At 49.7% G+C, this 13349-nt stretch overlaps 2 protein-coding genes across 2 annotated transcripts; one reads left to right on the forward strand and one right to left on the reverse strand.

Annotated features, from left to right (window-relative positions):
• Positions 1–124: 124 nt before the first annotated feature.
• LOC147412672 (ubiquitin recognition factor in ER-associated degradation protein 1-like) lies at positions 125–4841 on the reverse strand. Its single transcript, XM_086481141.1, has 12 exons — positions 4796–4841; positions 4585–4598; positions 4375–4408; positions 4153–4274; positions 3724–3854; positions 3293–3365; positions 2685–2753; positions 2099–2164; positions 1737–1784; positions 1279–1361; positions 597–678; positions 125–199 (listed from the first exon to the last, which is right to left on the reverse strand). Exons 1-12 carry the CDS (start codon positions 4839–4841, stop codon positions 125–127), a joined length of 843 nt encoding a protein of 280 aa, XP_086337267.1.
• Positions 4842–4952: 111 nt separating this feature from the next.
• Positions 4953–13025, forward strand: LOC147412673 (ubiquitin recognition factor in ER-associated degradation protein 1-like). The gene is made up of 14 exons (XM_086481143.1): positions 4953–4965; positions 5067–5175; positions 6190–6323; positions 7349–7449; positions 7513–7705; positions 8456–8488; positions 9243–9364; positions 9663–9793; positions 10152–10224; positions 10764–10832; positions 11353–11418; positions 11733–11780; positions 12176–12258; positions 12859–13025. Exons 1-14 carry the CDS (start codon positions 4953–4955, stop codon positions 12986–12988), a joined length of 1305 nt encoding a protein of 434 aa, XP_086337269.1. The 3' UTR covers positions 12989–13025.
• Positions 13026–13349: the final 324 nt, after the last annotated feature.

Here is a 13349-nt window from a genome sequence, read left to right on the forward strand (position 1 = left end):
GGCTCAGTGTGAAGTGAATAAGCAGGGAAAGGGTGCGTGTGTTGCCAAAAACCAGTGTCTCCTCTCAACTGTGACGATCCACACGCTGCAATTGTTCTTCCTGACTGACCGAAGGTGCCACAAGTCAGGGCTTTCCTCCCGTTTCTTCCAGAGAATGGCTTTCTCCCAAAAAGGGGGTAAAGTGGCTGCCGGATTTCTCCTGGAAAAAGGAAAGAGGGGAAGGAAGATGGTTACCTCTGTGCTCGCTGCTGGGGCAGGATGAACGCTGAGCGACCATTGGAAGGAACAATTGTTCCATCAGAGCAGCCACTGACCGGAGATAGTTCACATCCTTAATCTGGGTAATCGCTGCTTTCTCCCCGAAACTAAAAGACGAGCGTTTTGGTGACCTTTCAGCCACGTGAAACAGGCTTCCATTAGCAAGCAAGGACACCGGAGGTGGCTTTCACCTCACTCCAATCACTTGGTGACTACTCCCACTTTTTAAGAGAAGGGTGCTGTGAAAAACCAAGTGTGGAGAGAGGAACCACAAACTCGGGCAATAGTCCTCATGTCCTAATTCCGTGCAAAACCGGGAGGGATCCAACTCGATTTACCTCTTGGTCTTTCTGAACCGGCGGGTGTGAGTTTCTGTCGAAGGTGATTTTGCCCATCTGGAAGTCGTGGTTGGGGATTTCTCTGGAAAAGCAGCATAAAAGTACGATGAAAGGAGAAATTTTGTACCTCCCATCCACCTGAACGCAGCGAGGCCTATTCTGTGTCGGTCAGTGTTGTACCATCGCTGGCTGCGAATTTTCATCCCCAACTATTTCTAGATGGAAACCACGGAATTATTTCCTAAAGGGGGGCATACGTGCCACGGAGGAGATCATCAGCTCCTGGACCTGCTGTAGGAGCTTGGTTTCCACGTTGCCTGTGGTCTCCACAGGGCCACGGACGTGCTTTTCCACCAGGGTTCAAGATTTCCCGCGACACCACGTTTCGCTTTAGGAAACGGGCAGGGCTCCCTCCAGCCCACCAGACTCGGCGAGCCTGCTGCCTCTCCCCACGTGTCTTCTCCAGAACCGGAGTTGACTGAGAGAGTTTTGGCAACGTCGACTTAGGATCTGCACCTTCAGCAGTCAGGGATGTCACAGTCAAGTCTAGCAGACCAGACTTGCTTTTCTAAATGCCAAATTAGGAGGAAAACACCTTGTTTATATTGCAGGAGCAGGAAAAAAAAACCTCCACTCAAATGCTGAACCTTCACTTGCTGACAAGGGAACGAGATGGACCAACCTTTGAACGGCTCCTGGTTCAGCTGCCGACGGCTCAGCACCTTCCTTCTTGCTGTCTAGTCTGTACCCAGGACCGGAGAATGCCTGTGTGCACAGAACGAGGTTTAATTTAATTGAAAGCAAGCTGCATGGGGCTGCTCTATTCTGTAAAAGCTTGCTATCCATTTTATTCAATTCTTTGGTTCAGCAGTTTTCTTTCTGGCGTGTCAAAGAAGCCGCTGACCCCTGGGGGTGTGGATGTTTTCATCGCCTAGTTCTCGCCTCCCCCTCGAACGACAGCAAGTCGTGCCCTTCCTGGCCGTGAGCAAAACAAAACACGGGCAGAGACTCGCCAGTGAAGTGAGGAGCTCCTCTAAGATCAAGTGTTTTGCAGTTTCTACGAGTATTTCGCAGTTGTTTGGAGCAGCTTTCCCTCACCCTTGCACAACATTGGGAAAACAGCCGAGATGGGGGACTTACGTGAAAGCCTGCGTCGCTCGCACGTCCACTGGGGTCTCCTTCAGCGTCCTGTGAGGGGAAAAAAGTGACTTCCTCGTGTTCCTGGTGCGGTGTGCAGAACACACAAGAACAGTTCCACGTATTTCTAACCAAACAAAACTTTAGAATAATTCTGTGCAAAATGAGAATAATTATCTTTCTGAAATCAACTGTTGGTACACAACCACCTCCTCAGTAACACAGGAAAAAGCATCCGGTAAGGAAAGGTCAGCCTTAAGAAATCGTTTCAGGCAAAAATAAACGATGTTGGAGCTCCCCGTTCCCTCACAAGCAAGGCTGGTTGTCTAGAGGATGCGTTTGTGGAGAGCAGAAGCTTAACTTACTGTGGTCTCTTCCTGTTGTGCGCTTCCCTCTGGTTCTTTGGGCCCCACGGGAGCAACAAAATCCACCTGTTTATAGAAGCAGCGTGAAAATAAGCATGAACGATATTTTTCTTTGGATCGTAAGGTTTAGAGCACTGTTTCTCCAAACTCCACCAACTATCACTCCGTTTTCATCAAGAAAGAACTGACGTCTGCCTGTTACATATTTTAACTCAAAAGTGAAAAGACTAAACCTCCCAGGAATGAGCCTTAGCACAGAAGTGGGACAGAGCCGTGAACCAGCACCCCGCAATTCTTTGAACCAAGAAAAGGCTGCTCTATCAAACTCAGATTCTAAAACACCTTGAGGACAAACACGGCCCCCGAGGCATGACAGTCACCTGAGGGGACATGAAGTGCAGCTCAGGACCACAGCCGTGGTCACAAAGGCACACGGGGTTCTCTCAAACGAGTCCTCTTCCCCGTCCCATCTGACTTGACCTTTCCTGCCCCATCCTCAGAGGTGCCCGGTGGGCGATGCTGTCACTGACTAAGATGCCCTCTCCTTTGGGGAGGACACAGGCTTTCCATGTCAGCTTGAACTTACCTCGAGATCACAGTCTGTGATGGACACGGCCTTCTCTGGTTTGGTCTCCACCACCTGAAGCTCATAGATCTGAAAGAGCAGTGAATATTTCAAGACGGCCCATGAAAGAGCTCAGCCTGTAGAAGAAAAGCATGGCAAAACCTTTCCCTTCAGACAGCTTCAAGAAAATTGAAGGAAGTGCTCCCCTTACTCGAGGACTGGATACTACAGGACCTCCACAGAACATGACAGCAAAGATTTTTTTGCCCTAGACAGAAGATTGCTGTATGGTGGAACGAGAGAACCTGCCTTTTACTGTACCTTGCTGCGCTCTGACTGTACCTTAATCTGCATTTCTGAAAGCAAATTACGAATGTAGGGTAAAACTGAAAAAGAGCTTGTAAGAACATCAGCAGCACAAATGTGTGTTTTCTCATGAGTCAACAACCAGCCTAAACATCATCTGTGTTGATTGTTTTAGCATCGACATCGAAGAGCTGAGCTGAGTCTGCAGCCCCCACGGATCCAGTGGGCACAACACTCACCCATAGAATCGCTTCTCAAGATGTAGCCGAGGTACTTGTGCAGTCACAACTGACTGTACGGTGTCTATATCTAATATACTGTACCTTTTCGTTGTACTTGATGGCAATAACATCCCCCGTAGTGAGACAAGGGTAGTTTCTCAAGGCGTTTTCTAATCTTGGGAGGATGTTAAGATGAAACGTTTGTCTTCGATGCAACATCAAAGCTTTAAAGCTACTGTGTCATTAAAACCCTGATCCTTGGTCCCTCAAAGGTGGTTTAGAACCTTTTAGTAAACCTTAGGGTGTTTAAGTTTTTCTAGAGAACACTCAAACCCATTGGACTTTCAAGATTCACGCTTCTGCCCTCCAGGTGACGCTTTGTGCCAGCAGTTGGCGTCATCTCTGTACGTAAGCCCTCCATCCTTCCAGGAGTTACTGGAGGAGTGTGAGCCACGCCTGAAGAGCGAGCTCTGCCTCGTCCTTCCATTCAGGAGAAAACTTGTGCCCCACTCCGTAGCCGGTAGGAAGGATACACAGCTTTGACGCTGGTGATGGAAAGAAAATCTGGGCTCTGGGGCTGAAATGTGGCGGAAGTACCCACGGGAAGGTGGACGCTTTCCACTTGTACCAGGCCTCCCGCTTCCAGCGACAAGTTCTGCATCATCTGCGAGAGTGAAAACAAGGACACGAACCACGATCAGCGAGATCTCTTTCCTTATTTTCGCTGGGGCCACCACCTGCCCTGAAACGCACCAGTCGGCCATGTTTTCTTTTCAGGAATAACGGCCTTCAGAAGCAGTCTGCTTCGCTTACGGAGTTAAACTGGGGGAGGGAAACCTGGCTGAAAGCTGTGAACGTGACTAGCGAAGACAGGCCCGGCCAGGACACCTCCCACCTCTTTAATACCAAACTGGCAACTCATTTGTCCTGCTCTTCGGGTTTGGACACGGGAGACCACTCACCCAGGGCGGAAGGTAGCAGACACCCTCCTCAGCCTCAGATTCCAGCACTCCACAGTGCGTTGCTCGGTCCGCCTTGGTGTTTGTCAGCCGGAACAGCATCGGGCAGGGCATGTCAAGTCGGACTGGGGAGAAAGGAGACAAAAACGTTACTTGTTGACAAGCCCCTACTGCGTTCTCTTGTGGAGAAGGTGCACGCAGGAAGATCTGGTTTGTAAGATTTACCTATTCTTCCCAGCCCAGTAAGGTCCAGTGATCTCTGCCCCGTTCACCATCCACACCGCACTATGCCTGTTCACAAACAGAACTACATGGATTTAATGAGGATTAATTTGGCATGCTGTCAGTCACTTACCGAGGAGCTGTTGTGAATCAGGCGGTCTCTCCACCTCAGGTTCAGAAGGATCTCTTAGTTTCTGGTAAGGGATCTCAAACCTTGGGAGGTGTCCCTGCTCAAAGGGCAGAGTCACTGGGCGTGCAGTCTGGTTGCAATTTAGGGAGAGCTCAAGTTGGGCTCATGCAAAGATCTGTGGCTGGTAAAAGGTCTCTCTGCCTCAAGGAACCACCTTGAGAGGTGACCCAGCTCAAGGGGAGATGACCGCCATGCAGCCACGCTGCCGAGCAGGGAGAGCCCAGAGCGGCTCACTTAGGCCGTCACATTGATGGGATGAAGTGGTTGGCTCGTAGTCCATCTGCAGACAATGGGAAAGGTCTGCATGAGACTCCTTGTGCCCACAACTTTCTTTGTGCCTTGATCAATGAGTCTGGGAAGAACCACCTGCTATTGATGTGTTAATCACGTGATGGATGATCCAAGCTCATGTGCATCGATACTCGCTGGGTCACCCTGTGTGGGTTCCCTAGAACCTTCCGACGTTCCAAATTTGCCCAAAAAAACCCATTTCTTTTCCCCAAAGGACTCTCCGAAAGCAAGTTCAAGAAGAACTCTTTGCATCTCAACTCTCACCAGCACATCGCCATTCTGGTGGATGAAAGCCTTGTCGTCAGCCCCAGCTGGGAAACCAGGTTGGTGCTGGGACTATCTATGGGGTCCCTCACTGGAGTGCAGGTCCCTCACAGTCTTTCTCACAGGTCCACTACTGGTCCCAGCTCTGCACAATATACCCCAAAGGAAACAGCCCAAATGACCAAGGACTCACTTTTGGCCAACATGTTATTATTTATTCTAAAAAGCATCATCTTCTAATGTACAGCATCCCAGTTGGTACTGGTAACAACTGCTCATAGACAGCCCAGCTCAGCTCAGGTGCCAGGAGTCAAATCCCAGTCCATCCACGGTTTGGCCACAAATTCCCCTGCTCACCCTGCTCCACCGGTCACGGCGGGGGTACAGAGCTGGCTCTGAAGCCCATGGCCAGAGCCCTGATGGGACCCAGGCGGATGAAGGCCTCTCCAGCCTCCCTGTGACTGCTGGCACAGCCCGAAAGTTGCTGCGTTTTCCAGTTCTCATTGTAAGGAAAGTGTCAACAGGAGTGACAGGCCTTGCCATGGCCCAGTTACCCCCATTGGCCATCCCCATGGCCACCACAGGGTTCCGGAATGTCTGTCTGTCACAGCCGGGGCGTTTGTGACGTCATGGCATGAGCTGGACTCATCTGCCCGCACGGCTGCCCCCCAACTCAGTGGTGTGTTTGCCACAGGCAGTGAAGGACCGAGACCTGGGGCTCTTCAGCCTGAAGAAGAAAAGACTGAGAGGGGACCTCATCAACGCTTGGAAATATCTCAAGGGTGGGTGTCAAGGGGATGGGGCCGGGCTCTTTTTGGTGGTGCCCAGTGACCGGGCAAGGGGCAACGGGCACAAACTGGAGCACAGGAAGTTCAACCTGAACGTTAAGGGTGACAAGAGCACTGGAACAGGCTGCCCAGGGAGGTTGTGGAGTCTCCTTCCCTGGAGATACTCAAAACGCTGCCTGGACACACTCCTGTGCAACCTGCTGTAAGGGGATTAGCAGAGGGGGTTGGACTAGATGATCTCCAGAGGTCTCTTCCAACCCCCACTGTGGTGTGATTCTGTGACAGCCTGCGACTGCACCAGTGCCGCCCCATCTCTGTTGCTGTGATGCAGCTGAGGTCTGGACGTCGCACAAAGTCACCGTCCCCCTCTGTGGGACCTCCCCCGAGGAAAAGGAAGCGCCGGGCTCGCGCGGAGGAAGGTGAGTGCAGAGCATCCCCCCTCCCCGGGCGCCTAGGGCCCGTAGAAGAGCGGCCGTCCCTCCTTCGCAGGGCAGCGGGGGCCAACAGCCCAACCCATGCCGGGCCTTTGCCAGTGGGGTTGGGAAACGGGAGCTGCGACATGTGCGGGGCGCCGGTCCCAGGGGTTGCTCGGCTGGAGGTGTTGCAAATCTGGAGAAGAAAAACTTCTCCACACACAGACCAGTAGAGACGTCGTTTATTAACGACGCGCAGCGGGGATGTGGGATCCTTCCCCAAGATGGCCGCCTGCACATTGCAATCAACAAATATTTATATATTAAATTCGTACATATTCAGTCATCATTGATATGTATCAATGATATATCGTTGAAATATCATCCATGCATATTCATCATCGTCCTCTCGATGATTGGTTCTTCTTCTCTCGCTCCTGATGCAAATGAGCGCGCAGCCTCTGTCGTAGTCTTCTGTTGTTCCCTTGTGAGTAGGGGGTATCATTTAGGTAGGTGGCCCATGAGTCAGAGGTCTCGACCGCTCCTCAAATTGACCATGTTTGGTCAAGGAACATGTCCTTGGCTCGTAGGCTCTTGGCTCGTACCTGCTTTGGTCATGATTCAAAGGTTATACACAATGGGCACCATCATAAATCCTGTCCAGCAGACATCTTGGACTACAACACACTGTCCTTGTTTCTAACCACTAACAGATCATTGGTTAATGAATACTGTAGCTCTGGGACTTTACAGGGGTATGCTAGCAGCATTGGTAATACAGATTTTATTTTATATTTGATCGTTTATCCCATTTGAGACTTATTTTCCCAAAGTAATCATTAGTTTCCCCTATTAATATCCACTAATTAGAATTCTTGATATTCAAATCAAGATGGGAACAGTAAAGGGATTTCTAAGCAGTATCCTAAAATCCTAAATCTGGTGCTTTCTGCACCAGAGGCGCCGCGCTGGCTTTGGCTGCCGCCGCTGCTCCTTGTGCCGCCGGTGAAGGGTTTGCTTTGCCGTTTCAGTGAGTCCCCCGGAGAGGCCGGAGCGGCCGCAGCAGCACGAGGAGCCTGGAGAAGGGCCGAGCGACCAGAGCAGCCCTCTACAGCTGTTGCCACGTCAGCAGGTGCGAGACCCCCCTGGCCGGGGGTGTCATCTCCCTCCGCCGACAGGGACATCAACCTGACAGCTCCTCAGCGCGGTTTCGGCTGAGCTTGGGAAGACCCCGGTGAGCGCCGCGACACCTCGCTCGGCGGCAGACACCTATTCACACACTCTCCTCTTTGTGTTCTTCCACCAGTTCTCGTCCCAGTCCTGCTGCTTCTCCACATTCGTGCTTCCTGGGCCTCACGCCAGCTCCAACGTGGAGAACGGCGGGAAGAGTACGTGCGGGCTTCATTTTGACTCACAACCTGTTGGAAGAACGTTTGTGGGTGACACCGAGTAGGACAGCTTTTGGGCAAGGCTGCGGGAACGTCGCTGAACTGCCCGCAGACATCCTGCTGGCTTTGTGGCCAGAGCTGGCAGAGTGTTTGGGGGTGGCTTTGAGGACAAAAGAGGACGGGTTTACCGCGTTAGTGCGTGGTTACAAAACCTGCCACGTGAGTCCTGGTTTAGGAGCGTTAGAAGAAGACATTCTTCTTTTTTAAAGTCTCCTGTTAAAACCTTAGGCCCATTAGGAGCCACGGGAATTTATGATTAAGGATGTTTTCCCTCCTTGCTGTACCTCACTAAGCTTGAGCAAAGAGAATCGATCACCCAACAGAATTTTCAAGCTGTCAGACTAATGCTACGTACTTTTGAGTTGGCGTTGATTTAAGAGCACTTATAAGCCCAAACAAACAAAATTGCCTTTAGGAAACATTTTCTTTCGTACTAAGTATTGCAAAACCTTGTCTTCTTGTTTTTTTTTTTTTCTGATTAAATTCTGAAATGTCCATGCGAGCAGGTCTATTTGTCAGGACTGGTTATCCTGAAATCTGGGGCTCAAAAAAGAAATTTGCAGGAGATTTTAGAATCTCCTTTTTTTGTTTTAGAAGAGATTTTAGAAAAAGGAATGATAAAATTGTATGTTATGTACTCTTTGGACGATCCTATTTTTCCTAACCTTATATTCTTCCTCATTTCTGCAGTAATTATGCCACGGTCTGCTATGGATCAACTCAGTAAGTGAATATTTTATTTGCATGAGCAAATGCATAAGCAAATACTGCAGTATTTTAATTACCTACTAAACTCTGACTTAAACAGAGACTATGAGACTAATTAGTTCAAAAATTGTGTTATGGAACTATTTTGTCTGTCAGAATTCATGGGGATTGTCTGTCTTCAAGTACAGACATCTGAAGTGTTGGGCTACCCGAGGCAGGAATCGTCCTTAGTAACTATTAAGAGCTCAATACAACGGTTACCGTTCATGTAGTAAATTCTTAATCATAACCTGCTGGTGCTGGACGCACTTGCCCGGAACCAATTTTGTTTTGAAGACGAAATAAGTGATAATTAACTTTGAAATGGGAAAAAAAGATAATCAAATCAATAGTATAAATGGCTTTTATTGGTCTTTTTAATCAAGGCGGATTTCCCCCACGCTCCGGTTTTAACCTGAATAGAATTTCCTTGAGGAAACAGTTTAGGCGGGACTTGATTTTCAAAGAGGCGGGGCCTGTTAAAGCCCATGAGGTAGGAGGTAACTGATAATAGCACAAGGACAGAAGAGCTCTCGGTGCGAGGACAGCATCTGTGCGTCCGCGTTCTCTCGAGGGTTCATAGTCTTGAGGAGCTGCAATGATGGCAGGAGGGGAATCCTCTGCTGTAGCCTGGCCCGTTCACTGGTTCATGTTCAATCTCCAAACTCAAAGTTCAGGAACGCAGTAGGGGCTTGTCAACAAGTAACGTTTTTGTCTACTTTCTCCCCAGTCCGACTTGACATGCCCTGCCCGATGCTGTTCCGGCTGACAAACACCAAGGCGGACCGAGCGACGCACTGTGGAGTGCTGGAATCTGAGGCTGAGGAGGGTGTCTGCTACCTTCCGCCCTGGGTGAGTGGTCTCCCGTGTCCAAACCCGAAGAGCAGGACAAATGAGTTGCCAGTTTGGTATTAAAGAGGTGGGAGGTGTCCTGGCCGGGCCTGTCTTCGCTAGTCACGTTCACAGCTTTCAGCCAGGTTTCCCTCCCCCAGTTTAACTCCGTAAGCGAAGCAGACTGCTTCTGAAGGCCATTATTCCTGAAAAGAAAACATGGCCGACTGGTGCATTTCAGGGAAGGTGGTGGCCCCAGCGAAAATAAGGAAAGAGATCTCGCTGATCGTGGTTCGTGTCCTTGTTTTCACTCTCGCAGATGATGCAGAACTTGTCGCTGGAAGCAGGAGGCCTGGTACAAGTGGAAAGCGTCCACCTTCCCGTGGGTACTTCCGCCACATTTCAGCCCCAGAGCCCAGATTTTCTTTCCATCACCAGCGTCAAAGCTGTGTATCCTTCCTACCGGCTACGGAGTGGGGCACAAGTTTTCTCCTGAATGGAAGAACGAGGCAGAGCTCGCTCTTCAGGCGCGGCTCACACTCCTCCAGTAACTCCTGGAAGGATGGAGGGCTTACGTACAGAGATGACGCCAACTGCTGGCACAAAGCGTCACCTGGAGGGCAGAAGCGTGAATCTTGAAAGTCCAATGGGTTTGAGTGTTCTCTAGAAAAACTTAAACACCCTAAGGTTTACTAAAAGGTTCTAAACCACCTTTGAGGGACCAAGGATCAGGGTTTTAATGACACAGTAGCTTTAAAGCTTTGATGTTGCATCGAAGACAAACGTTTCATCTTAACATCCTCCCAAGATTAGAAAACGCCTTGAGAAACTACCCTTGTCTCACTACGGGGGATGTTATTGCCATCAAGTACAACGAAAAGGTACAGTATATTAGATATAGACACCGTACAGTCAGTTGTGACTGCACAAGTACCTTGGCTACATCTTGAGAAGCGATTCTATGGGTGAGTGTTGTGCCCACTGGATCCGTTGGGGCTGCAGACTCAGCTCAGCTCTTCGATGTCGATGCTAAAACAATCAACACAGATGATGTTTAGGCTGGTTGTTGACTCATGAGAAAACACACATTTGTGCTGCTGATGTTCTTACAAGCTCTTTTTCAGTTTTACCCTACATTCGTAATTTGCTTTCAAAAATGCAGATTAAGGTACAGTCAGAGCGCAGCAAGGTACAGTAAAAGGCAGGTTCTCTCGTTCCACCATACAGCAATCTTGTGTCTAGGGCAAAAAAATCTTTGCTGTCATGTTCTGTGGAGGTCCTGTAGTATCCAGTCCTCGAGTAAGGGGAGCACTTCCTTCAGTTTTCTTGAAGCTGTCTGAAGGGAAAGGTTTTGCCATGCTTTTCTTCTACAGGCTGAGCTCTTTCATGGGCCATCTTGAAATATTCACTGCTCTTTCAGATCTATGAGCTTCAGGTGGTGGAGACCAAACCAGAGAAGGCCGTGTCCATCACAGACTGTGATCTCGAGGTAAGTTCAAGCTGACATGGAAAGCCTGTGTCCTCCCCAAAGGAGAGGGCATCTTAGTCAGTGACAGCATCGCCCACCGGGCACCTCTGAGGACGGGGCAGGAAAGGTCAAGTCAGATGGGACGGGGAAGAGGACTCGTTTGAGAGAACCCCGTGTGCCTTTGTGACCACGGCTGTGGTCCTGAGCTGCACTTCATGTCCCCTCAGGTGACTGTCATGCCTCGGGGGCCGTGTTTGTCCTCAAGGTGTTTTAGAATCTGAGTTTGATAGAGCAGCCTTTTCTTGGTTCAAAGAATTGCGGGGTGCTGGTTCACGGCTCTGTCCCACTTCTGTGCTAAGGCTCATTCCTGGGAGGTTTAGTCTTTTCACTTTTGAGTTAAAATATGTAACAGGCAGACGTCAGTTCTTTCTTGATGAAAACGGAGTGATAGTTGGTGGAGTTTGGAGAAACAGTGCTCTAAACCTTACGATCCAAAGAAAAATATCGTTCATGCTTATTTTCACGCTGCTTCTATAAACAGGTGGATTTTGTTGCTCCCGTGGGGCCCAAAGAACCAGAGGGAAGCGCACAACAGGAAGAGACCACAGTAAGTTAAGCTTCTGCTCTCCACAAACGCATCCTCTAGACAACCAGCCTTGCTTGTGAGGGAACGGGGAGCTCCAACATCGTTTTTTTTTGCCTGAAACGATTTCTTAAGGCTGACCTTTCCTTACCGGATGCTTTTTCCTGTGTTACTGAGGAGGTGGTTGTGTACCAACAGTTGATTTCAGAAAGATAATTATTCTCATTTTGCACAGAATTATTCTAAAGTTTTGTTTGGTCAGAAATACGTGGAACTGTTCTTGTGTGTTCTGCACATCGCACCAGGAACACGAGGAAGTCACTTTTTTCCCCTCACAGGACGCTGAAGGAGACCCCAGTGGACGTGCGAGCGACGCAGGCTTTCACGTAAGTCCCCCATCTCGGCTGTTTTCCCAGTGTTGTGCAAGGGTGAGGGAAAGCTGCTCCAAACAACTGCGAAATACTCGTAGAAACTGCAAAATACTCGTAGAAACTGCAAAATACTTGATCTTAGAGGGGCTCCTTCCTTCACTGGCGAGTCTCTGCCCGTGTTTTGTTTTGCTCACGGCCAGGAAGGGCACGACTTGCTGTCGTTCAAGGGGCAGGTGAGAACCAGGCGATGGAAACATCCACACCCCCAGGGGTCAGCGGCTTCTTTGACACACCAGAAAAAAAACTGCTGAACCAAAGAATTGAATAAAATGGATAGCAAGCTTTTACAGAATAGAGCAGCCCCATGCAGCTTGCTTTCAATTAAATTAAACCTCGTTCTGTGCACACAGGCATTCTCCGGTCCTGGGTACAGACTAGACAGCAAGAAGGAAGGTGCTGAGCCGTCGGCAGCTGAACCAGGAGCCGTTCAAAGGTTGGTCCATCTCGTTCCCTTGTCAGCAAGTGAAGGTTCAGCATTTGAGTGGAGGTTTTTTTTTCCTGCTCCTGCAATATAAACAAGGTGTTTTCCTCCTAATTTGGCGTTTAGAAAAGCAAGTCTGGTCTTCTAGACTTGACTGTGACATCCCTGACTGCTGAAGGTGCAGATCCTAAGTCGACGTTGCCAAAACTCTCTCAGTCAACTCCGGTTCTGGAGAAGACACGTGGGGAGAGGCAGCAGGCTCGCCGAGTCTGGTGGGCTGGAGGGAGCCCTGCCCGTTTCCTAAAGCGAAACGTGGTGTCGCGGGAAATCTTGAACCCTGGTGGAAAAGCACGTCCGTGGCCCTGTGGAGACCACAGGCAACGTGGAAACCAAGCTTCTACAGCAGGTCCAGGAGCTGATGATCTCCTCTGTGCCACGTATGCCCCCCTTTAGGAAATAATTCCGTGGTTTCCATCTAGAAATAGTTGGGGATGAAAATTCGCAGCCAGCGATGGTACAACACTGACCGACACAGAATAGGCCTCGCTGCGTTCAGGTGGATGGGAGGTACAAAATTTCTCCTTTCATCGTACTTTTATGCTGCTTTTCCAGAGAAATCCCCAACCACGACTTCCAGATGGGCAAAATCACCTTCGACAGAAACTCACACCCGCCGGTTCAGAAAGACCAAGAGGTAAATCGAGTTGGATCCCTCCCAGTTTTGCACGGAATTAGGACATGAGGACTATTGCCCGAGTTTGTGGTTCCTCTCTCCACACTTGGTTTTTCACAGCACCCTTCTCTTAAAAAGTGGCAGTAGTCACCAAGTGATTGGAGTGAGGTGAAAGCCACCTCCGGTGTCCTTGCTTGCTAATGGAAGCCTGTTTCACGTGGCTGAAAGGTCACCAAATGCTCGTCTTTTAGTTTCGGGGAGAAAGCAGCGATTACCCAGATTAAGGATGTGAACTATCTCCGGTCAGTGGCTGCTCTGATGGAACAATTGTTCCTTCCAATGGTCGCTCAGCGTTCATCCTGCCCCAGCAGCGAGCACAGAGGTAACCATCTTCCTTCCCCTCTTTCCTTTTTCCAGGAGAAATCCGGCA

Source organism: Leptosomus discolor, unplaced genomic scaffold (genome assembly GCF_034619465.1).
Source record: "Leptosomus discolor isolate bLepDis1 unplaced genomic scaffold, bLepDis1.hap2 HAP2_SCAFFOLD_45, whole genome shotgun sequence".
Lineage (NCBI taxonomy): Eukaryota > Metazoa > Chordata > Aves > Leptosomiformes > Leptosomidae > Leptosomus > Leptosomus discolor.

What these genes read in the sequence shown, in the direction of transcription:
- LOC147412672 (XM_086481141.1), bottom strand. Translation starts at nt 4,841, where the DNA reads ATGGACTACGAGCCAACCACTTCATCCCATCAATGTGACGGCCTAA. An exon ending in TACTGGGCTGGGAAGAATAG is followed by an intron (nt 4,275 to 4,374) that starts GTAAATCTTACA and finishes CTTTCTCCCCAG; the next exon opens with TCCGACTTGACATGCCCTGC. An exon ending in ATCACCAGCGTCAAAGCTGT is followed by an intron (nt 3,366 to 3,723) that starts GTATCCTTCCTA and finishes CATCCTCCCAAG; the next exon opens with ATTAGAAAACGCCTTGAGAA.
- LOC147412673 (XM_086481143.1), top strand. An exon ending in GTCTGCTATGGATCAACTCA is followed by an intron (nt 8,489 to 9,242) that starts GTAAGTGAATAT and finishes CTTTCTCCCCAG; the next exon opens with TCCGACTTGACATGCCCTGC. An exon ending in GAACCAGGAGCCGTTCAAAG is followed by an intron (nt 12,259 to 12,858) that starts GTTGGTCCATCT and finishes CTGCTTTTCCAG; the next exon opens with AGAAATCCCCAACCACGACT.